Genomic DNA, 24,860 nt, shown 5'->3' with positions numbered 1-24,860 from the left:
CTTCTCCATTGAATTTCTTGGCTTTTTTCATTTTCTGTCATATCCTGAACATTTAATATGCTTATAATATTGTGGCTTCCTTTGTGTTGGATAAACACTATGAATTTGACTATAAATGACAAACCCAGGGGGGAAAAATACCCAAGATAATGAAAACCTGTTTTTACTGTAGGAAAATCTATTAAATTATATATTTCCTCAGGTTTTTTTCACCTTAATTTCATCAGGTTCAAGCTTCAGTGATTTCAAAGTATTTTTTGCTTGGTTCTAGCTATTGTTTATATCACAAGTCTGGGTAGCAAATCTAAAAGGCTTGCTCCAGTAATGTATACACAGTTCTAGGAATGTTTAAAGGCTATTGAATTGGTTGCCAGATTTATGGGATACCATGATTCTGCCTGTGACAAAGGAACAGAGTGAGAGTATTTCTGGGAGTTCGCTGTAGTGACTATTTTTCTCACATTACAAAATGGAAGAACAATCTCTTACACAAGCATGTAGCAGGTAAACCTATTTCTTCAGCTTAAAACAGGAAGAGCTGCATTATCACTTATTGTCTAAAGCGAACACCAAGGTAATATTTCAGCAGATGGATTATCACAATACTCTCTTTTCTTTGTTATATACTAACATCTCCCCCCCTACAAAGCCACTCGGTGCTTTTTTTTCCCTTTGAATTCAGCAAATTAAACTGAACTGTGTCCATGCATTAAATGGATGGAAATGGAAGCTGGCCTCTTGGGTCAGTTGACCCCAGTTCTAATAAAGCAATCCACTGAGACTTTGAACATTTGATTTAATGTGTATGAAAAGAGAAGAACAGATAAAGCTAAAAATGTTTTTATTAACCTTTCACAGCTCTACTGAAAACCGTCAGCATGCACCACTAAACTGTGAAATAGTGTCTGCATGATATCCATTGTGCCAAATTGCTGCTTATCTTTTGGAATGAAGTAATAACTATTATATTCTATTTACTCATATGGAAATATTAGCTTAAAAACTTTTTCCCTCCCCATAATCTTTAGCATGTCTATATCTACTGTCACAAAAGACATTTTGGCAACTCATTATTCTACTGGTCTTAAAGCCTCCTTGCCACATCAAACAGCAGCACATAAACACTGAGTGGATACTAGAGACCAAGAATATTTTAGGAGACAATATGTTAGTCTTTACCTTGTAATACTTACAAAATTTAATTAGGATTTTCATTTTCCTTTGGCTGGGGTTTATCTTTCAGATAAAGAGTAATGGTAGAGAGTTTAATTATGGCAGAGCTAATCACATAATAATACTATCTGCATTATGTTTGGCATTAATAAACATAGTTACTTACTATACTCCTTATATTTATTAGAGAAAGGAACGTGAATAATAGCCTAAACTGATGGCTCACGTATTAAAGTCTATGCCCACGGTTATGTAGTGCTTGCTTATGCGTATATATGCATCTGTTCTTCAATAAAAAAAACATTGGAACAGCTCTCTAACTGCAGGGAGATCCTATCCTATTGAAGTCAATTAAAATTTTGCCTGAAATATCAACAGGACCAGGATTTCAATTCTGTTGTAAATCAGTGCCAGCACTCACAATTGCAAAGGGTATGTGAAACCCAAACAATGCCAGGTAAGGATGTGGCCCATTTCATCAGAAACCAATTTATCCATATAGGACACAGGCCCCCCTCCATGGGAACACTCACCTCGGACAGTGAGGGTAGCAGAGGCTTCCACTTTTCCAACTCGATTCTCAGCAATGCATGTGTAGGTTCCTTCATCTGTGCTCACGGCTTTCTTAATGCGCAAAGTGTAGTCATCTTTGATGTCATACCTGCGTTACAGAAAAAGAATCAAAACTCTTTCCGTAGACAACAGAAATGAATGAAAACTCTCACCTGGAATATGCCAGTCTGAATCTATCTTGGAGCCAACTTTGGAAAATAAATTATTATCTAGCATTAGATAATTCCACCAAGCATTAATCTTTGTGACGTTTTTATTGCACTCTGCATTAGTTAGAAACTTTACATAAAATTAGTATTGCTATGTTCACTCAGTATTAGGGCTTTATTAATAATATCGTTCACTTTGTCCTTGATCTAGAGCAGTAAGATAAAATTAAGCTATCAGACATCCGTTATCAATACATGACAGCTCAGGTTTATCATGCCGTTAACTATGTGAGCTCCACATTTTACCTTTTGCTGATTTGGAAATTTCTCTTTATATATAGTTTTTCTCTACAGCAGCAACCCTTTAGGGAAACTGTGAGCATGTTGGTAGGATCTGACACTACACGATTACAAACAATAAAAAATATATTTAAGCTCTGAAAGGTGACATTTATTGAAGAGGCACATTAAAGGAGATTTATCAATTTCACAGAAATACTACAAACTGATTCATTAAGGGTGGACAATAACATTTTCTCTTTCTTAAAAGAAATCAGAAACAATTCAATTATGCTTTGTCCGCTTCCTTCTTTCTACTGTTGTAATAATTCTAAAACTACGAGGATGCATAAAACTTGAAATAATACAAAGTAATTCAGCATGCAGTCAACGTTCATTCTTAAGGCATTTAGAGTGCTTACACCTAGAAAAATATTTTCGGTTAAATTGTTATTACCCTGCAGAAGTCATGCTTAACAAACTATTTTAGGCTCTGATCCGAAGCTCATTAAAGTCAACGGGAGACTTTATCTTGGATGAAATTTCTTTCCCTCCCAAATCATGAAAACCCTGGTTTTCAGCATGGATATTTTGCTCTTGAAATACACTCTTGTAAAATTATTTTCAATAATATTTCTTCTAATAAGCCCATGATACCTTAATTAAGTCACCTTGAATCTAGAGTTAGCTTCAGATTCTCATGTATCAAATAGTGAAACAGGAACATGAAACTAAAGAAGGATCGAGACTTCAGGAGACATCATACTCTTTCTCACTGTATACACACTCACTACATAACTTCAGAACAACTAATTCACATTCTTTTTGTTATACAGTAAAGACCTTGTAGACTTGTTCCGCAAACTTTGAAATCATATGGAAGAGCACTCTTAAATGATTTGATGAATAAGAATGTAATGCAATTAGTTACAGGAATGTTGTGAGGCTCTATGAGTATTTTTAAATACTCTGGGAATCTGAAACATTAATTTATGTGTACATAATATACATTGCTATTGGTTCCTGTAGTATAGGTTTGTAGAGAGAGCACTGTGTGCTAACAGACTTTAAAGCATCTTAACTCAAAGGATCCTGTATGTTGAAACATTTAAAGTTCTGTTATGTCTAATTAAAACTCATAACATCAGTTAGAGCATTACTAGAAATGCCAAGAATAAAGAGAAGTCAAGATATCTTTTCACACTTACCACAATACAATACAGCTTCATTGTATGTTCAGTAAGTCTGTTTTAATCATTAGCAAAAAATAAATTAAAAAAGACCAAATTGAGGCTAACCATTCTGTCAGACATAAACACATATAATACCCCTTTTGTTAGGAGTTACACTTAATTATATGTATATGCAGTACCTCAGGTTTAACTAACGAGTAAGAGATATGCCAAGGGGAAGAATAAGTAGATGCCATGGCAAACTTCAGAAATTTTAGGGACAATTTTTTTGCTAGTGTAGTACCATTGTGGCGGGGGAAGTTATAAGGCTAGAGAACTTCATACGCAGTTTCTGGAGCAGTACAGATCTATTGCAACTACATTCAACAGCCATATGCAGTTGAGGCACATTTCTTCTCAACTGCTCACAAATTATGTCATTTTGCATGCTGTGCTGCACTAGTTAACAGCAAATAGAAATCACTGTTTTCATAAGAGAAAAAAGGCAAATTGTATCTCTTAAAACTCTCAAGAATATGACAAAATATCCCACAACGACTGAGCAGTTGTTTGTCTTTGGCGACCACAGAGTTGCAGACAAAAGAAAATCCTTATTTTCTTGACATGAGGCCAGCCCTAGGAGACTAAAAATATAAAGTTGTATTCAGCTCCTGTAAGATGAGAAAACTAAGATGAGCTGCAATATCAATATGAGTTGGATGTAAGAATCATAATTATAAAGCTGGGCAGCAATTAAGCATTTATTTAATTGCTCCCCTCCCCAGACAAATAATATCCCTGTGGTTCACTTACTGCTGCTGGGATAAAAACAGACAGGCAGCAGGACTGTATCTGACTGAGTGGCTGCTTGAACTGGGATGCAGGCAGCCTGGGACAGGGCCCTCCATTCTGCTGTAGGCGGCAGCTGACTCGCTCTTCTTCCTCTCACCAATGTGCTGGTGCCGGCATGCCAGCCAGCTGCCTTGGAGGCTTCAGCAGTTTTTATCCTTGCACCTGCCAATCATGCAAATTGTGCAAAGGCTGCTGGGGGAACGAGCCAGCTGAATGGCATGCCAGGACGCAGAGTGAGGGTACAGCCGTCATCTCCCACTTGGGTTGTGAAATGGAGGGTGGCATAAACATGTCACTATCATGGCCCAGTTATCAATTACTTCAAGGAGAGGTCCAGCTCTCCCAGGCTGCTTCTCCAACAAGGCCATACTGGGTTTTTGGACCACCCTGACAGAACGTGCCATCTAGCAATTAGATTCATACATAGATGGACCCATGAGACATTATAACCATCTGCTGTCCTGAAGTATTGATACGCTGCCCCTCAGTCATCTGTTCCACCCACATTGTCCCCAGAATTCACCACAGTTCAGTGAAGAGCTTTGACAGATGAAGCAGGCAGGAAGGAGAAAGGAAGAAAACTGGCTTTTAGCCTGATTCACAGCAGCACAAGGAGCTTGTGTGAGAAAGGGACCACGAAGTAACAAGGATTAAAGCTTGAATATGTTTTCAGTTTTTCAAGCATCTATGTGCTCAGTCTTGAACAGTGTCTTCTCTCCTCTCAGTCCCAGAGCCTCATATTCCCACAGCAAGGTGTTTCCACCTGAGTTTCTGGAGAAGTTCAATCTCATCTGGATTAGTGCTACTGAACACTGGGGAATCAGGATCAGGGCCTCTCTGACTGCTAATACCAATCACAGGCAGAGGTTACCAGACTCCTGGATTGATGATGGAGTGGCAGAAAATCAGACCATTAAGTTGGTCCTTAACGTTGCCAGTGCATTAAGAAGGCAATGCCTTCAAAATATGTGCAGTGTCAAGAAACACCTTCTGACATATTGCCAAAATATTGCTGACTCCTAGCCAACTAATGCCAACATTCAGCTAAAAACGTAGGGCGTCAGACATCAGTTTCACATGTTTATGGCCAACTAATTGATTTTAAGTACTTCTCTTTGTTAAACATTCAGAGGTGCTTAACCTTTCAGTTCAGCTTAGACTTCAGCCATCAGACTGAGCTGGGAGAGGTCTTTTAAACAGCTAGTCAGCCTGTGCCTAGATATAAACCAGCCACTTTTGGGCACCACGTTACATAATTTCTGTTCTACAAGTAATATTTAGAGCAGGTCTGCCTTCAATTAACCAAGAAGGAAGGGGTGCAGGGGACTGGAAAGGAAGAAAGAAACAGAGAAACAACAAGCAGATGAGAAAACACTGCTGGTGAAAAAATTCTAATAGAAATTGGGTGATTTTGAGTGAAATCTGGCAGTCTCTGGCACATATGAATGCATTCATTGTTGCTAGTTTTGATTAATGACAGTTGTACAATAGTGTGCTGACAGTGACTGCCATACAGACACATTTTTTTTTATATGAAACACTGCTGAAAATGCAACCCAATCAGATTTGGCCCCTGAACAACATGTGCTATCATCACTGTACCGTGAATTGAGATTGATTGGTAACCAGCTGTGACAAAGTGGGAAAAAGAGCCTTGTCTTTTTCAAGAAAAGAAAAGAAGAAAAATAAAAAACTGAATTGTGTCAAAACCATTACCATCTGCTCAACCAAATAACAAATAAAACAAAACACATTAACTGTTTTTAAGTATCACAAAATAATGTACTGAGGTTGGATTCATGCATTGGCTTAAGCATCTAAGAATAATCTGGAATTAAACTGGTTTTGTCACAGTTTTCATTTTTTTCCCCACATTCAAATGTGTATCTTTCCATACTCAGCCACCAATCTTCCATGGTTATCAAATTAAAAAAAGAGAGAGAGAATTTACTGAACTTAGAGAGATTCAGCAATATGCTTTTTTCCATTCGATATATATTTTACTGAGTGCTTCACAGAACCCCTAGATTTCCAGATTTTAAAAAAAGTGCATGCAGCTATGCATAAAAATATACGCACCTCTTTTTTTTTTCACATGCACATGTAGCAAAACCGTGTTTGCAGCTGGAGTTGTTAAATTTCTAGAGATCCAAGTGGGTCTAACTGGTAATACAAGAAAGTACTTGCTTCAGCTGTGTATTTTCAAGTTGTGAGAAAGCATTACTGTATTCAACAAATCAAACTCAAAAAGACATATTTCTTGCTAAAGGCAGTTGGCAAGAGAAGTCGTCACATCTTAACCGTTGTGAACTGATGCCACTGGCCTCAAGAAATTTACATCAGTTTATACCAGGCACCTATTTTCTTCTAAAACATTACTGTAAATAAATAAATAAAAAATTAGAAGCTTTGTAGGCTTTCCTTTTTTTTTTAGAAATGTCACAAAAATTACTTTGCTTTTTTTTTTTTTTTGCCTGTTTGCCAGGCTATTTTGCAAAACACGCACAAAGCTTCAAGATTACTCACAACATCAATGATTAGGGAGCCCAAATAGAGAGATGCTACTGGCCAAAACCAGAGTAAACAGGAGGTAGTTAAGGAGGCTTAAGCTTCTGTCTCCACTTCTCTTTTGTGGTGCTGGCACTTCAGCTCCCAGCATAGTGCCACAGTTTTTCCCTGGCTCCTAGACTATCTGTGCCAGATGGACGGAGACAGAGAGAAGCTGCAGTGAGATAGGAAGCATGAGCTCGATACCTGCTTCAGCCTTGCATGATCCAGAAGCAGAACAGAGAGCCTCCATTCCCATCAGGGATCCAGCCACCCCTACTGCCAGTTCCCTTACAAGAAATGTTGGGGTTTTTTTCACTTCCGTCCCATGCATTGGTAAGTGGAAGAAGAAAGAAGAACAAACCTATGTGAGTGACAGCTTTCTGAGGGAAAGATAAAGGAGTCTCTGATTTTCTTTCCCTAGCAAAACCTGAATCAGCGACAGAGAGAGCAGGAATATACACATTTGTGTGCATTGGTCTGAAATTACTGTTGCGCCCCTGAAATCAAGGCTGTTTGTTGCTGGGTGACTCTAAGACACTGCTTACAGCTATGATAAATTGAGCTACCAGTGAGCTATCCCCAAGGTGCTGACAGGATGGCTGCCACTCCCATCTACATGTCCAGATTCCCATTTATTCTTTGGCTACGCCCTTCATGCCAGAGAAAGGCATAAGGCAATGTGACATTACCTTGAATTTCCTAGTGCAAGGCATATATGCAAAAAGCCACATAAATGGTTCGCTGGCCTTATTCCAACAAACCAGAATGAGAGCTAAGTAATACAGGTTACTATTCACTATTTTGATTTTCTTGAACTATACTGACAGCAGGTTCTGCTTTAGTCCAAAATCTTTTATGGGTTGTTATCAGTAGATAATTTGTAATTTCTTCTGGTGGGCACACTCAGTTGCAATAATATAAAACACAAACCCACACTGCACTGTGCCTTAAACCAAGGCATTCAATAAAATGGCCTAAATCTCATAAAAGATGTATCTAACAGTTACAGTCACTGGACTGACATTGTGAAACCATACCTATGTCCAAAGAAGTGTTTTTTTCCAACTTCTCTGGAAGCATTACACTATGCAGTACTGCTCTTATGTAAAAACATACATATGTGAATGCACATAACTAGTGCCTCAAAAAATCATTAGCCACGCGCTCAGAAGAGACCCAAGAAAGAAAAATTAGACTGCGTTTTTATTCCCATTGAAATAATTTGGAAACACACAGAAGTTAAGAACAAAACCTATGTTTGAGAATCAGTGACTCAGTAAACTCTATCTAAACTGATGCAGGCTCCATCTTTTACCTCTACATCTCTCTTTGCACAGAGAAGTACTCATAGGGAATTACCACATGATAATTACCCAAAATGGGCTTCTGATTTGATTTTAGTTCCAAACAGAGCTCCACATTTCAAAAACTGGAATGTCGGTGGAAGTATGAGCTAAGAGACCATGTAATGACTTGGCATGGAGACCTCCTCTCCTGTCACCAGAAGTAGTCCTTTCCCTCACGGATGAGATACATTTGTCAGGCACTTGGAGAGATCTGTATTATTAATGCCTATGTCATAAATTCATCCATCAGAAAAGCACCCTTAATTCTTAGGGTGATCTGCTTAGCACATGCCACTGAAATTATTTTTAAGGAAAAGCAAAATACTGGTTTTGTTCATTTCTGCTTTTAAAAAATTGAAATGATACTACAAGGACTGGAACACAGTAAGAAGATCTGAGCTCAGACTGGTATCTTGCACTCACTAAATATGGCTTGATGCTTTTTTTTTAACATGAGGACACAGATTATGAGTCGTTTGAAATAAACAGAATTTGTCTATTATTATTTGCCTTAAGCATGATGAATGATTATGATAAACTTGTCAGAGAACTAACTGAAATATTTTCTAATCTGTATTTTGAATCAGTAACCAACCTTGAAGTGGTAATTAAAGATGAAGTCATGTTAATGTTTTAATGAAAGTGCCTTCAATATTACAGTTGAGCCAGAAGTCATATTATTAAAAAGTACATTTTGCTAATGTTAAGTAATTCTCAACATAGGAGAGTGGGAAGTAGTTCTTACGGTTAAAACTTTAACCTTGCAGTATTTTAACTGACAGTGTTTGTTTGTTTGTTTGTTTCTAACTGAGATGACAACTTTGGTATCCCATGCAGGGATGGAAGGTGTTAAAGCAGAAGAAGTCCTGGCAGGCCAACCATTCCGGTAGCATCAATGATGCTGTGGTCAGAGCTCTTGACTCTTACTCCCACTTGAATGTAACTACCAACTTCCCTCTCCCTGCTCTCCTGAGGGTTTTACAGAGAAACTGCATGGTTAACTATCTTTACTTTTCATTCTATAATTTTAATAGTCAATAAACTGATAAATAATGAGCTTAAACTGTTTGATATCTTTATAACTTTCAAGAAAGCAGGCTACCTTAATATTCTAAAACTTATAAATACAATGTATAAACTATGTGATTGCTAAGCTTTTACTTAGTATACTCTGCTTTTCTGATACTAAAGAAAGATTCAAGCACTAGAATGGGTATTTTGAGTGAAATTCTACATTAAGTGTTCTTAGGACTCCTTTCTGCAAGACCATTTATTTACTGCAGTCTTCTGTGAGTGGAAAATCCAGAGAAATCCATGTTTGAGGCTACCACTACTGGCATTAAGTTTTGTTTCAGAACTCTGCTAGTGACTTCATTATTTCTCTGAAATTTAACAATTCTAGGAAGTTAAATAAGAGAATAATAAATAAACCATTCTCTTGTGACAATCTTATTTCAAGTGCACTGCCAGTGATCACTTCATAGATCACCAATGGTTCACATAGCATAAAGAGAAAACATGCTAGTTGACACAATTCCTTTATGGCTGCTGTCCATGGAATTGTAAAGCTATTTTCCCAACCTTGACCCTTATGTAAGCAACTGGAGACTGTTTTCATGCATCTGCAAACAGACTGCCTGAAACAATAGCTCTTCTTCAGCTCTGTGGTGAGAACTGACACTTAACATGAAGCCAATTTAAATGTCAATGTTATTAACCGTTTCTCTGCTGATCAGTCTAGCAGAGACACGCGTCTAAGACTTCTGCTCACAGCATTTAATATTTCATACAAATTGAATGGCAGATAACTACTGGATTAGACTATAGACCTCTGGGGTAACTGTGGGATGATGTGTTTACAGGACATTATTCAATGCCATGCCTTGCGGGATTTTAAATGTCAAAAAATACTCTAATTTATACTTTCATTTGGCCATGTATTCCTCAGAAAACTGTAAGGAATATTTTTCCTCTTACAGAACATGAAGGGATCACTGACAGGCAAAATATCAACCAAAGAGGGATTCTCAGCCAAAAGAACCAACAGGAGGGGGTACCCCATCAGCACCAGGGTACATCATCTTGATGTTATACAGAAAAATAAACCAACCCCTGCCTCCCTTTTACCCCTCATCACCTCTCTATCTCTAAATGATATCTCTGGCTTTACAGGAGTAGTTTCCTCAAATAATGCAACACAACAGCTAAAAGGATGCTTACATTGCACTCTGCTGAAATCTGCCTGTGTTCAGTTAGGCTACACGGACTCTCTGCAAGTTGCACTGCAGCTTGCCCTGTGCCAGCCACGTGCTGCATTAAACCCAAGATAACAACATCCTCTGCAATCCACCTCTACTCCCTCCAGATGTACGTAAGAATACAAATAGCATATTAAACCTCTTTCTTTTACTGTCTCCCTTTGACAAGCTATTAAGAACATCCAATCTTCTCCCCTATGCTCCTCATAAAGGGACTTAATCTCTCCTTGATGCTTTAGCTTAGGAAACAAAAGATGGGCATGCAAATCATACTGGGTCTAACCAGAGGTGATGAATAGTACATGTGATACAACTAACATGAAAACCATCCTTTTTCCCTGACCCTTTATTTAAAACCATTAATTGTTATTAATTGCAACAGAAATTTGCTGATGTAACCAAAGATTATATCCATTACACTACTAAAACACACTCTTTACTCTAATTAATTTTCAATACACATTAGACTGCGTTTTGTTACAATCTGCACAGAGATTAACTCGACCAAAGCACACAGCGCTGTAGTGTTATTAACTCATATTTCATTGAAAGGTCATTCTCCCCTTGGTTGTATCTAGAGGAGGCTGTAGTTAAATACCTCACTATCCCATCCACAGAATATAAATAGAATTATGTAGCACCGTGTTTATTCTTAAAAATTACTGTTTCTGTGGCTTACAGGGCCTTATCCTGCGATCACAAAGAAACACAAATGCAGAACATCTCTGGCTATCAGGCCCTTTCTGGATCTTCTCTTAAAAAAATCTAACTTTTCTGAGTTTATTGGGGTAAGGTTTGCTGTCAGTTGCATTTAAATCCATTTCAAAGATTTGCACCTGGAAGACAGTAAAAACACACATATCAGAAGTGTGACAGACAGTATTTCTGCTCAGGCTATGCGTATGCAATTACTTTTCAGGCACAAAGAGGCCAGTTTTAAAATTGTAGCAAGACTAACATCTACACAGACATTTTTTGTTAGAGCAAACATATATCTTAGAATAAGTTAAGTCTAAACTCTCAACTGCAGTTATGGTTAAACCTCAGTGTCTGTCACTGATAAGAGTTAATCAAAATAAATATAAAATCTGTGGTTCTTAGCAGATAAAGACAATCCTTTAATGTGTTTAAATATATGGATAATTTTCAAGAACAGAGAAGAATGCATTCTCCCAAATAATTTTTAATGAATATTCCTAACCTTTAGTAAATAAGAAAGCTTACTGTGCTGCTTATGATCTTCATTGTTGTGTATAACTGCTCTGTTTCATTTAATAACCTACAATCTATTAACACTTAGCAATATACTTTGTGTAAACTACACACCATTTTCATTCTGAAGCATCACTCTTGGTTTTTCTCCCTACACCCCCATTGTGTGGGTGGTATGTAAAACAAATACCTCTTCCTGCTGGTGCAGTTGCCACTTTTCATCTCTAGTACAATATTAATCTAATCACACAGTGCCTGTAAATGCAACTTACAAGAGCAGGTTGTAATTTCATTAAAGATGTATTTACTGAGCTAAACCAGCTGTTCTGGGCTGGAATGCAAAAAAAAGGCCCATGTGATTGCTACTCAGTCATTTTCAAGGCAACTGAAAAATACATTTGCTGAGCTAACCTCACTTTCCCAAAGAGCTGGCACTGCTAGCTTCTTCCGTGTAAAAGGTTTAAACAGTTATTATAGTGTGTCATAAATTTTAACTTGTAATTGAAAATCTCTTCACTTCCTCAAAAAAAAAAAAAAAAAATCTGTATTACTTGCTATGTAATTACAGAGTATGCAGCTGCTCTCTTCGGCTTCACTAGAAAATTTGAAGACATGAACCACTGTACAAACCTTATTCAAATTTTATTAAATTGCTAGTCATAGATATGCTACTTTCATACTGGAGGCTCTCAAATAATACCACTTTCATCCTGTTACCAGGACTAAGAAGCAGATGAATTAAAAGTTGATCCAGGCCATATTTAGTTCCTCACCACCCAGAAGACCATCAGCTCCTCAGCAGGAAAGTATAATCTCTATTTCTGCCAAGCAGACAAAGGAAAAGCTACCTGGACATCACAGAATCACAGAAGCATTAAGGTTGGAAAAGACCTATAAGATCATCAAGTCCAACCATCAACCCAACACCACCATGCCCATTAAACCGTGTCCCACAATGCCTTGTCCACACGTTCCTTGAACACCTCCAGGGATGGTGACTCCACCACCTCCCTGAGCGGCTGGAAAAAGACTTCAATGCATAAAGACACCTTTTATTTAATTTTCAATAGGTCCTGGTCATTCTGCATAGCCACAATTGTCTGAGTCTGTTCAATACAGTTTTTGTGCCATTTCCTTGGGTCTCTTTTAATGAAAAAATCCTCTATTTGCGAAATAGTGAACCTAATATTTCAGCCAAAGGCATAAGACTGGTGACCCCACAATATTCTGTTCACCTCCAGTAGACTGACATGAGTCATACTTGATTAACTATTCTCTAGCCTTTGTGTACTGTGGAAGCTATGGTGTGATGCTGAATTTTTAGAGCAATTTAAAAAAAATATACACCATGCACCTCTACCCTTGATTCACAATGTATTTCAGTCTTGGGTCACTGATTCGAAATGGACACCTTCTGGAAAAAATCTTTACACACCCCAGACTTCACATTGTACTTTGTTGCTCCCTGTTGGTGCAATATCAACATTTTTAATAGCAAATTATTAATTTTCTGGGATTGGTTCAGGTTCTAAATAGAATTTTCAAGTCTAAAGAATTTAATTAGTTCATTATTACAACAATGTAAAAGAACTGTGAAAACAGCATACAGAAACCACAACACTGTTTCCATCTGGTTCTTCTTACAGTTTTCATAATTCCTGCCCAAGCATACACAGAAGAGCTCCATGATATGTACCAAGGTATTTGATATCTCAAGTCATGTCTACAGGATTTTGGAATAGTAACATCCTTTGACTGTTAGTGACCAATTTTTCATAGACATTTTGAAAACTTCCACTGTAAGAACCACTTTAAAGTTTTAAATTCAAAATATAGACTATTATAGTTGGTTTAGACCATCATTTCAAAATAGTTAATATTTGCAATGAAGCCTTACACCCTCAGAATAAACTTAAGTCCATCTGTTCTCAGTTTTATATCATGGCTATTCATAAATTTCTGGGTAATTACATAGACAATTCCACAAAATGGCCAAATTAATTTTTTTTAAATAGTCATATTTTCAAACATACTAATTTCTTTAGAAGTTGCTTTTTTTTCTCATTCAATCCAATTGCAACTGGAGATGCTTACAGTTCACCAGGGACCTTTATAATTAAAACTGTAACAGCCTGAAATTATTTTCCAATTATTACTCAATGCACCAGTCGGTGGAGCAATGCTGTTTATATTTGTCACTAGAAATTACTGTTATTACTTTTCTCTTTGCTTTCACATGTGTCGCTAAAAAAAGCTAAAAGAAAGTAAGATGAAAGAACAGAGGAGGATTTCTGAAAGACTATGGATCCAATATCATCGATTCTGGCATTCACCAGGAGAAAATTACAGAAACAAAATGCATACAAAAAATTAGTTTATCCCACATGGCTATCACTGAACTAGACACTTTTGAAAGCTGAACTAACAATAGACAAATTTATAAATTTGCAATAATTGTTGAAACAGGTACCTACTATAATTGTTTTGTAATCTAGGGATGAAGCCAAAAGGAAATGATTGAAAAAAACAAAAACAGACAGATGTGCGAAGAAGGTTGTTAGCTGTAAAAACAGGATATTGATACTAAAAGCTGTAAGACAAATAACTCCACAGATCTGCTCAGAAGAAGGATTTATGTATGTAGGAAGAATAACAAAGGGAATTCCTTGAGGGTTTCATATTTCACTGTAGATGTTAAAATGCTTAAAATACAGGAGCTCAGAAACTGAAAGCTAGTTTTGGTTTTACCTCAGAAAAAAAAAATCTCCCATTTCATCAAGGAGGAAAAACTTAGAAATTCTCTTCTTAATTTATAAAATTTCTGTATTAACATTTTCTCATCCATCCATCCATTCATTCGGACTATACCTGGGCAAATTTCTTTCCTTGCACTAAAAAATCCATGAAAAACAATAGCTTTTCTTTTAGATGTTCCAAGTTTATCTTCCTTGATTAAGCATCATGCAGCATGGTTTGGAAATTTCCGTTTTTTGGACAGTGAAGATGCTGCTCATGTATCTTGCTATACAAACGATACATGATAAAAAAGAAGACATACAGTCCTGATCATCAGAGGTATTTGCTTTTGAACTGTAGATGTTGGACTCTACTAGATGACTACAATCCGCATGGCTCAGGAGGTGGTAACCCACTGCATGGGCAGTGGCAGTGGTAGTCCTCTATCACCCAAGGTGGTCTCCAGCATGGGATTCTGCAACCTTGCCCCTTCCTCACCCATCCCTGTGATGTTCTGGGAAACAGACATAAATGAAGACATAACCCAAGCTTCTATTTTAAGATGTGAAAACACAGTTAATGAAATGTTAAACAGCAGTGTAAAAACACTGCAAAACATTGTGAGTAGTTTCTGAGCCTGAAGTTGATTATGGTCAGAATGTACCTGACGAACCTTTTCTTTTAGTTAAAAGTCCAGTGAAAACTCTTCCTATGCTTCCTGTTTCATTTCGTCTTCCTTAGAAATACATCATGAATGAACAGAAAAAATGACCTCAAAGCATATATTACTGTGTTTTTCACAGTAAGATATAAAAGAAAAAGAAAGAACATAGAAATTTAAAAAAACCCTAACAAAAGCGCAACCTAATCAAAGGCACTGTTGGTTCATCATCTATTACTGCTGCTTATGAGACCTAGAAGTAGACATGATTTAAAACAACAGAAGCAGCACAATAGTAAGAGCAAATCACAGAAGCACAATGTATTTACTATGGACTACTCTACAATGCATGGTTAAATAGCAAGCAAAGAGGAAAATTTGTCTGCCATCCAAAAGTTTGCTCTTCAAAATAATATTTTATTTATTACATGCATACATGTCTATCAATACAGTTAGCAAAAAAGCTATGTCATTTTTTAACTTGTTTTAAATTGCAAGGAAGTTAATTTTAAAATGTAAGTATTTCTGTATATATATATATATGTATGTATCTCTACTTATATAGAATGTTTTTTCTAGATTATGTAACATTACATTAATTAACTGAAGAATTTCATGCTCACGTAAGACATCTTACAGATTTGAGGATGTAGAAACTAAAACTAAAATTCTCCAATTTGAGTTTTGGGATTTTGTTAAAGATTTAGAAATTGAGAAACAGAGGATATTAACCCAAGACACAAACATGACTAAGTGCTGTGTGACTCTGAGGAATTTTGCCATCTGTTTTCATGAAAGTGTATGTGACACTAAGTGCCATATTTAGCAAGTGGATGAAGACTGCCAGATAACAGTCTTACCACATTTTTCACCTTGTTGGTGTGAAGAAGTAAGACATGCTATGATAAAGAAAGCAGATACCAGTGTTTAACTTGTTTTAGCTAGGCCCAGTCTAGTAGCCAGCTCTCGGCACACTTAGTATACACTGACACAAACTAGCCACAAACACCATTGCAGCTGCTTTTTTTTTTTAAGATCATGATTGGAGGAGCAGAAATAACACTGGCAGCCAGCCTACATAAGTCCAGTGTTTAAAGCACTTGTTTGAAGAACAGAAGATCTAGATTTTTTTTCCTTTTCTTCAAATTCCATCAGCAACATCCCAGGAATAACCAACGCTGATGGAAAAGAACAATCAACTGTGGCGGGGAAAAAAAAGGCACTATTCGTTTCTCCTGTTGAATTTAAAAACACTGCAAAAATGAATCAGGATTCACAGGGCCAGAAGGATTGGTTGGGTTACGGAGACCTTGGTTCTCAATTCCTGTTCCCGGACCTATTTCTGTGTTAAGATTTTTTAATCTAATAATGATTCAGCATCAAAACTAGAAAGAGTTTCAGAAACCGAGGACCAAACTCTGTTCTGTTAGCTGAAAGGAGCCAAGTTAATTTAATGTCCTTTTATACAACAGAGTCTCATCCCCTGATCATTCTGAAATTTTCTCCACATTTGTTCCAGATTCAATGAATCTTTCTTGAACACAAGGGGCCTGTTACAAATTCCAACTTTGTTTTCCACTTTCGCTAGTTTGTTCTTTTTTTTCCTCAAGAGGATGGTTTCTCTTCGAGACTTAGCCAAGGAGCTAGCAAAGCCCACCATAGCGCTCTGCTTCTAATTCATCCTGCTAGCACAACGGAACAGCTCTGCAACTCTCCAGCCCAGTTTTCTCCCTTTTGGTATCATCACATTATTATGAAGGCTACTATCACTAGTACATTCCTAAAACATCTTTATTTTTCTCCTGCAAATTCAGTGAATGCCCATGTGCTCACAATACCTACGCATCACTTTTCTTCCTTCCACAGGAATCCATTACCTTGGACAATTCAACCCAGAATGGGCTTCCCTGCTCAGCTGGTTCTGGAACCGGTTTTGTAGAGTCAAAGACCAAAAATAGGGGAAATAAATCTTGCCCATAATGTCAAATAACAAATGATAAGTAGTAGTAGCAGCATTATTCAACAATTGAAATTTGAAAGTGTGGGGAACATGAATGTTGCTCTCACCTTCCTCTCGGTAAGTCTGCATCATCTTTCTTCCATCGGACTGTGGGTGTGGGATCCCCCTGCACCTGGCACCGGAAATCCACGGCCTCCTCCTCCAGCACCACTTGGTTAATCGGTCGCCTGAGAAACGTGGGCCGTTCTTGAAAGAGACATTAAAATTCCTTAGTGAGTCAGAGGGCTGAAATGAACACTTTTGACTTTTCAGCATCTTTCTCTTTACCAATTCACAGAATGAAGAAAGGAGGCTGAGCTCCACAAATTCAGACAATTGGAACTGATGATGTGCATAAAGAGCCCGGAAGACAACTGCCAGGCTGGAGAGGCGGTGGCTGTCGCATCCGACCCTCATGCAAGAGCTGAGTGCCACCAGAAGGAAGCCTGTGCTAGCACTGGCAGCCCACCAGCCACACCGGTGGAGAAGGCTTGAAGACCATGCCCTTCCGTGTGAACATTTTGGCTCTGCAGTGCTGCATACACAGAGCGCAATCTAAAAGTTCCTGCCTGCTCTAGCGACACAGGAGCTGCCAATGGAGATAGCCTGCCTTTGGCAATAATCAATATCTTGATGTTTCAGAGGAAAATGTAAACTCCATGTTATGCATCTCAGGCAATTGTGGACTATCGTACAGAGGTCAGAGCTTCCCTGATCCCCATCGCTAACTTCACCATGGAAAACTAAATTAAGGTCTGAATAATAAGTTCTGTTTACCCTTGTTATGTTAGCCTGCACAGCTACAAATATTATTAATCATCATAATGTTGTACAGGCCTGCTTAAAATCCAGATGCAGAGCCACAATCTGATCTCAGTTATACTGGTACAAACTCACAGTACCGGTAATTTCATTTGAAAGGATGTCACTGGGGTTAGTTTCCAAGTTGCGTTTGGATAACATAAATTTTGTTCTGTCCTCTCCTAGCCGTACCACACTTTTATCGTCATAAATTATTTATGCTCAAGTCAAACCATTATAAGACTGGGTTTATATGAAGCAGTATTTCCACTCAAGACAGGGATTTATTATAAAGACATTTAAAACTTGTTACACACTACATTTCGCATTTCATTCTCAGCAAGTTGAAGGGTATGATGTCACTTTAAAAATTATTCAAAATTCACACAGATGTAAGGAATACCAGATTCTGCCTCAGGCAGTTTTTCTTGATAACTACAGAGCTGAGTTTATGGGTTGGCTATCCACGTTTACTATATCCAAATTAAAAAAAAGAACATTAATAAGGTTGCAAAATCAAGCATGCAGCACCTCAGTGCCAGAAGTGCCAGAACTAAGGCTGTCTACATGCCCTTTAATCACTCCCTTTCTATTTATGCCTTATGGGACTGGTTGCAATTATATGATCACATACTATTTTTTCCCCAAACGTCTCCAGATTGTCGGTATTCATTTAATGAGCAGGTGTTTAATATTTTGCTTTAGTTGTACCATTTAGTGGGTGGCCTCCTGTCATACTACTCAAACTTCACTTCAAAGAAGGAATTATTAATTTCCTCATGACCTCCATTACACCTATCTTAATGCTTCATAAACAATTCACTTATTTTCATAGCTCCTCTCTGAAGTGTGATGGAGATCTAAGAAAGCAAAGTAAAAAATATCTGCTAAAATCTGATGCTCAACTTAAGACAAAACTGTCATTTTTGTTCTAAGTTTAACATTTTCTGTGTTCAAAACTCAACTTCCATTGAATTCAGTTTCAGCTGATAAAACGTTCACCATTTTTACAAATCAGAATATTAAGTCAGAAAATAAGGAACACAAAACCACCTGTTAAGAATTATGTAAATAGGTGACAGCATCACACAGGAATTCCATGATACTAGCAGGGGGACCTAGTGGCAGGGAAAAACACATTTTGACAGCAGAAGAATAGACATGCTCAAGAATCTATAGCACTTTTCCAGATGCTACAGAAAAAAACATGTCTAACAGGCAGACATTTTTTCTCCCCATTTCTCCCAATCAATTGCTTTTGTCCCATTACTAGTCCTGACCGGGACCTGCAGGTTCCAGGAGCGTATGGGCAAGTAAATTCAGTTCTAGGTTCTCCCCACACGTTGAAATCTCAGTCTTTATTCCCTGTTTCAGGTCTGTGTACAGCCATATATAACCTTTGCTACAGCTCCCAAGTGTGCTTCATCAGATTTTTCCTTCCCTGTGCATGTAGTCTCCTGACCGTTCCCCATCTCCAGCTAGGTTTGCTCCTACCCTTACCTATGTGTCCTGGCCAGCCTGTCACAGTGCCTTAAGTCCCCCTCTGTTCCAGCCACTGGCTGTGCTAGCTCTTTCCAGCTGCAGACTGCTTCCTTAGCCCATTTGTCTCCTCCTAGCCCAGAATATTGCTGTTCACAGCTGGAACCCAGCAAGTGTCCAAGTCCAGTCTCCCTTCCAACTATCCATGCCTCTCACTTCTTCGTACCTCACAGCAAACTGACTCTTCTCCACTATGTGTTTTAACTACACTTGAACTGGAGCTTCTTTTCTCTGTGCCACCCAGATACGGCCCATCCACAATATTAACACAAGAAAAATCAGTTAAAGTAACCAAGTATCATCCCAGGAGAGTGACAGCAGCACTAACCTGCAGTTGAAGGAAAATGCTGTTCAGACCTGCATTCTACTTGGTGTCTCTGGTGTATGAATTGATGATTATTTCTTTTTAGAGGTGCATAATTGGCTAAATTTGGTGAATATTATTTGGACAAGCAAAACATTACATCTCTGGCATAGTGTAGCTATTTCCCACCAAATTTTATTCAATATGAGGCATCCACATTTTGCAGGACAAGAAGCTTCCTCCATTCCTCTCCTTCAAATCCTTTCCCATTTCCCTCCAATTACCCCTTTCACCTCCAAACTGCAGGAACGTCAACATTCTTAGAGAAGAATGAATTAGTTGGGCAATTTAGAAAAAAATCAAAATCAGTTGAAGCAGACATGAGGAATGGAAAATTTTGGATAAAGCCTTTTGGTTTGACAAACTTATTAAAACTGGACAAACTAACAAAAGTATTAGTTGTTAACCTTAATGCTAAGCAATGCACTTGGCCTGTCTGTAATTATGTGGATCTAGAAGGGAATATTTTAATGAAATTTTCTGTAAGTCGCAACAGTATCTTATTCACAACTTCTCTCCTAAGAAGAGCTCGGTCCAACCCCTGCTCTGAGCTCATACACAATACACTCTACATTTTGGTATTTGTTTTTCAAAAGATGATCCTAAACCAAGAAATTTAGATCCAGATCAGCAGTCTCATAGGTGGTTTAGAGACCCTTGAATTTAAATAACTCTGCATGTGCCTGTATGTTGGCTTGGTCTGCATACAAAAATTATTTTAGACCATGTTTATAAAAGCTGCCTGTAAATAGCTAAGAAACTAATGTATGTATATTTATGAAATTGCTACCTGTGGCTGTAAATGCTTCTTATACAGGAGATGAGAAAATAAATCCCCATCACATTTTGAGAAGAACCTAGCTGACAAGACAGTAAATGGCCCAAAGGTCATTAGGGAAATTGTAAGTCATAAGGCAATTTAGGAGTATACGTACATGTTTGTTTTAGACCAGCTTCTCAAAATTGTGTATTTTCCAAAACAGTTTAGAATTTGCTAGAAAATAAATGGCTATGTAAGTACAGCTCCTAGTTAGCAAGGACATGCAAATAGCAATAACTGCTATTTCCGTTTTTCCATTATCTCTGCATTTTGCACAGTGTGAATCAGGAAAGAACAAGTTATTGCTCATGTTGTTTCCTGTATTTGTATCACTCAGACAACCCCTTGAATATGTCCAATAGCTAATTATACAGCTATAAAGTGATCAGAGTGAATGCCATTGCCAATGCAATTAACATTCTTTATGTGAGATTAACTGGATTTGAGTCACCTGCATAACTTGCTTACAATGTTAATCTCTCAGGAGACAGAGAGCTGCTTGCCAGAGCATGCTAAATAAAGAAGGTTTCTTCACACAGCCAGGTCAAATTTAGTTTCAGAGCTCAACTTGAGGAAAAATATTTTTATTTTTTTCTTTTGAAATGGTTTGCCCATAAACAAAGCCTTGTGGTATAATTAAATATTGCTACTCTGTCAACAGCATTCAGAATGCAGTATATTTCAGAAACAACTTGAAAGTGTAATAAATTAAAATCATAGACATATATAAAAATTTTAATATAGCTATTTTATAAGCTTTCACTAAGTAAATAAAGTACCCACTTCCCATACTTTCTCTGATGAATATTAAAAATCTTTGAAGAGAACTATAAAATAGGTCATGGTTATATGTCTTGTCAACCTGTCGTGCTATTACTAGGGTGACCTTTATAACTTCAGAATAAACTATGCTTGCAGTTATAAAAGGGGATTGTTAATGCGATCTGGACACACACCTACAATCTGTTGCAGTGCTTGAGACATGCACTGCAAGAAAACCTACAGAACTGATCCTAACCAGAAACATAGGAAAATCCTTTCCTTGCTTTGGGTGCTGACACAAGTTAACCCCAGAACTCAATTTTTCCTCTATTTAACAATTGATCTGAGTATCATAGTCTATTAGAGAGACTCTGATGACCTTCAGATGTATTATTCCCCTTTCTCTGTTCCTCAGAAAGTTAGACAGCCATATATGGGACCTGAATCTAATTAAAATGATCCTAACTACCTTAATATATTTTCTCTGCTGAGGCAACTGCTAGAGTGAAGGATTTGATGGTACCCGTAATGTAGAGGCTCAATCTGATTTAGAACTGTTTTATCTGTCTTTGCTGGAGAGAAGGCATCATTTTTTCAAAATGTTTTCATGTTCTAGAAAGAAGTATTAAAACAGGAATTAACAGGCTTTGGGGAGGGATTTAACAGAAAATAGTTTAAAAATAAAAAGCTTTTTTTTCACTTTAGCATTCTGATGTAAAGGAAAAAAAGAAACATTAGATGGTTGGAAGTAAGTTTCACTTCAGAATGCTGTCAATAGTGTAGATATTTCATTAACTGCAACATGATCTGGGTAAAGTAAAGCTCTCTGCCAAAAATGAAGATGTGGAAGAAGACAGGATATTAGGATCACACTATATTTACCTATGTTGGCCAAATAAATGAAAATACAATTGCAAAAGCAGATAGTTTTATATTGAAAGACATTCTTCTACTGCCTCTTTTTAGGCACTTGGTCATTTTTCATTTGAGATATAAGCACTTGTGTAGACATTGAAAACTTCTACACTCTAAGCAGTACCCAAGATGTGATGAGCTTGCACAGTAAAGGCCCGGAGCACTGTTAAGGGACACACAGAAATAAAGTAGAATGATTTTTGTCAATTGTTAGTGGTTTTCTCCTTTCATATACATCTACAACTGTACTAATTTCAGTTTTTATTGAGCATTAGGTACAGACTTTGGAGACCAAATCAGATCCTTTTCCACAGCGGTGTCATTATCCTATTACAACTTGTCAGTATTTGTGGACAACAAATATTGCAAAGCCAAACTGGCTTTCTGCAAACTGCCACAAGTACACTGCAAGTGGGAAATACAAGGATTTGAAGAAAAACAGGAGGACCTTTGCTCTGAAGAACAAAATATGCACTGCCAATTTCTTTGTCTTGAACTGTGAATGTATACCCAATTTAGTAGGTTTTCCATGTGGCTGGGAAAGCTTCTGGGACTAATTTCCAGGATATGATGGGACAAGACTCACTGCTAAGGGCTTCCACATAGTCAGAGCTCAGGAAAGTAAAATGCGGCACAATATCTTCATTAAGGCATTTTTGGATTTTTTTCCTCTAACATCATGTCATCATAGTGTACTCTTTCTGGAACTGTGGTATCTCTTTCAGCCTGACAATACCTAGAGAACATCAGACACAAATACTTCTTCAAGCATCAGACAAAAATACCTCTTCATCCCACAGGACCTTATTAGTTGAAAAAAAGGTTCAGGTACCAAAGCTAAAATCAAAGATTAATCCAAAACAATCTTTAATATGTCTGAATTGAACATTTTTGTACTCTTCCTAGTTATGTTTTATACTCTTCTGAGGCTCTTCTAAATATATCTTTTTCCACTGCTTGATGCCAGCCTCTTGAAGTTGATATATTAAGGCTTTCATTGATTTCACTGAGCTTCAGAATCAATATACAAGATATACCTTTGTACATTCTCTTCAAACATACCATTTTAAGTCCAAAGGAACAAAAAGGAGTCTGAAATAGTTAAAACAACTTGAAAACTTATCTGAGAACAGTGCAGTAGTATGACAAGATGATAAAAGGTTAACTTAAACAGTATTTCTTACTTTATTTAATTTCTGGCTCCATATCAGGTATTTACAAACCAAGCTTTCTTACAAATTAGAATGAAACTGTTTCTGTTTTGCATCTTGCTTTAAGTCTGTTCAGCCAAAGTCTATAAGCCCAAACACAAGCAAAGCAGCCTAATTTGTATCACTTAAACTTCTGATTTTGGCCTTTAGAATAGTGTGCCCATAATATTAAAGTACCATGCTGCCTTTTTTTGTGAACATTAGGATTGATGGATTAGTTATTAACTTTCTTTAAAGGCCAACTTAGACTCTGTGACAGACCCTGCCTTCTTGTTTTACTCCAAGATTACACCTTGGAGCCTCATAAAGGCAAAAACTAGGAGTAGTGCTTGAAAGAGAAGACTAACATCATTGTCACTATTCAAAACACAGGAATAATTTTGGGAAGCACTGCTTATATAATCAGTTTGCTTTATGATATTTAACTGTGAAAGTTTGGCAATTTTCTGCTAGGAGAAGAATCATGACTTGGGAACAAAAGAAATGCAACCTGCACCAACACTAACCATATGCTGTTGGCAGTGCCTAAATGTTGAAAACTAGGTTTCCTATGCAGGCAGGGTTGAAAAAAAAAATTACTTGTTTTGTGAAAGTTCTACATGTATTATCCACAACTATCTCTCAGCAAAGTTATTGAGTGGGTACCCAGCCAAGTGTGTACATTCTGCATATGGGAAACTTTCATTTTCTCCTCCTACTTCTTTCCAAGGTTCTTATTGCCCATTTTATTTTTTTTTTTTTTTAAATTCAGGAAACGTGTAATCTTTTAGGCTAGGCTTCTATGCTGTTCCCCTCAGGCCACCAGTTACCACTACACTGACTCAGTTTTTCCAGAGGCAATGCCTCAGGCTAAATTTACTGTACAGAGAGCCAGAGATCTGTCACGAGTCACATGCAGAAATTAACTTCAGGTTTTACAGAAAAACTTGCAAAGCCAAAAGTAACAAGTGGCTGATTCCTGGAAAGGTTTGAGAACTGGTATGAAACAGTTGCTTTTCCTGTAGAGTAGTGTGTTTACTAAGGCCCCCTTCACTCTGTGGAAAGGGTTTGGGGGTTTGTTATTTGGAAAAGGAACAGAGACATTAATGATCAGCTAATTAATACACATTCCCCTCCAGAATCAGCACCAGCTGTAGGCTTGCCAGCCACTTTATTAAATTCTCTAAGTCTCTTAGCTAAGTTATCTTCATTTTAATTATAAAGCCAATTTTCAGATCTGCTCAAAACAGCTAAAGTTGGGCACATGAATAATCTATAAGTATTATGATATTTTTAGCATATTTTTCTCAACATTTGCACTATTCCCATGTTCCTCAGACCTGTGAGTCGTATTAGAGGAAAGCTGTGGACTTAACAGATGACCCGTGGTTTTGCCTGTGTTCAGTAAAGTCAATCTGAACATGCACAGCCAATCTGACGTTTCCCAGAGTTGCTGGATTTATTGGATTTATTGTGTATGCTTAGACTGATTGGACTGTCCGGTAGATG

General features: G+C 37.5%; 1 protein-coding gene across 1 annotated transcript in view; it reads right to left on the bottom strand.

Moving 5' to 3' along the window:
• Positions 1 to 24,860, bottom strand: part of ROBO2 (roundabout guidance receptor 2) — a 468,174-nt gene that overhangs the window by 119,001 nt on the left and 324,313 nt on the right. The window contains exons 6-7 of the mRNA XM_059820733.1: positions 17,029 to 17,167; positions 1,707 to 1,834 (exon numbers count right to left, since the gene is read on the bottom strand). Coding sequence (XP_059676716.1) covers positions 1,707 to 1,834; positions 17,029 to 17,167 — 267 coding nt within the window. The remainder of the gene's footprint in view (positions 1 to 1,706; positions 1,835 to 17,028; positions 17,168 to 24,860) is intronic.

Source organism: Gavia stellata, chromosome 1 (genome assembly GCF_030936135.1).
Source record: "Gavia stellata isolate bGavSte3 chromosome 1, bGavSte3.hap2, whole genome shotgun sequence".
Classification (NCBI taxonomy): domain Eukaryota; kingdom Metazoa; phylum Chordata; class Aves; order Gaviiformes; family Gaviidae; genus Gavia; species Gavia stellata.
This window is presented reverse-complemented; position numbering and strand designations above follow the sequence as displayed.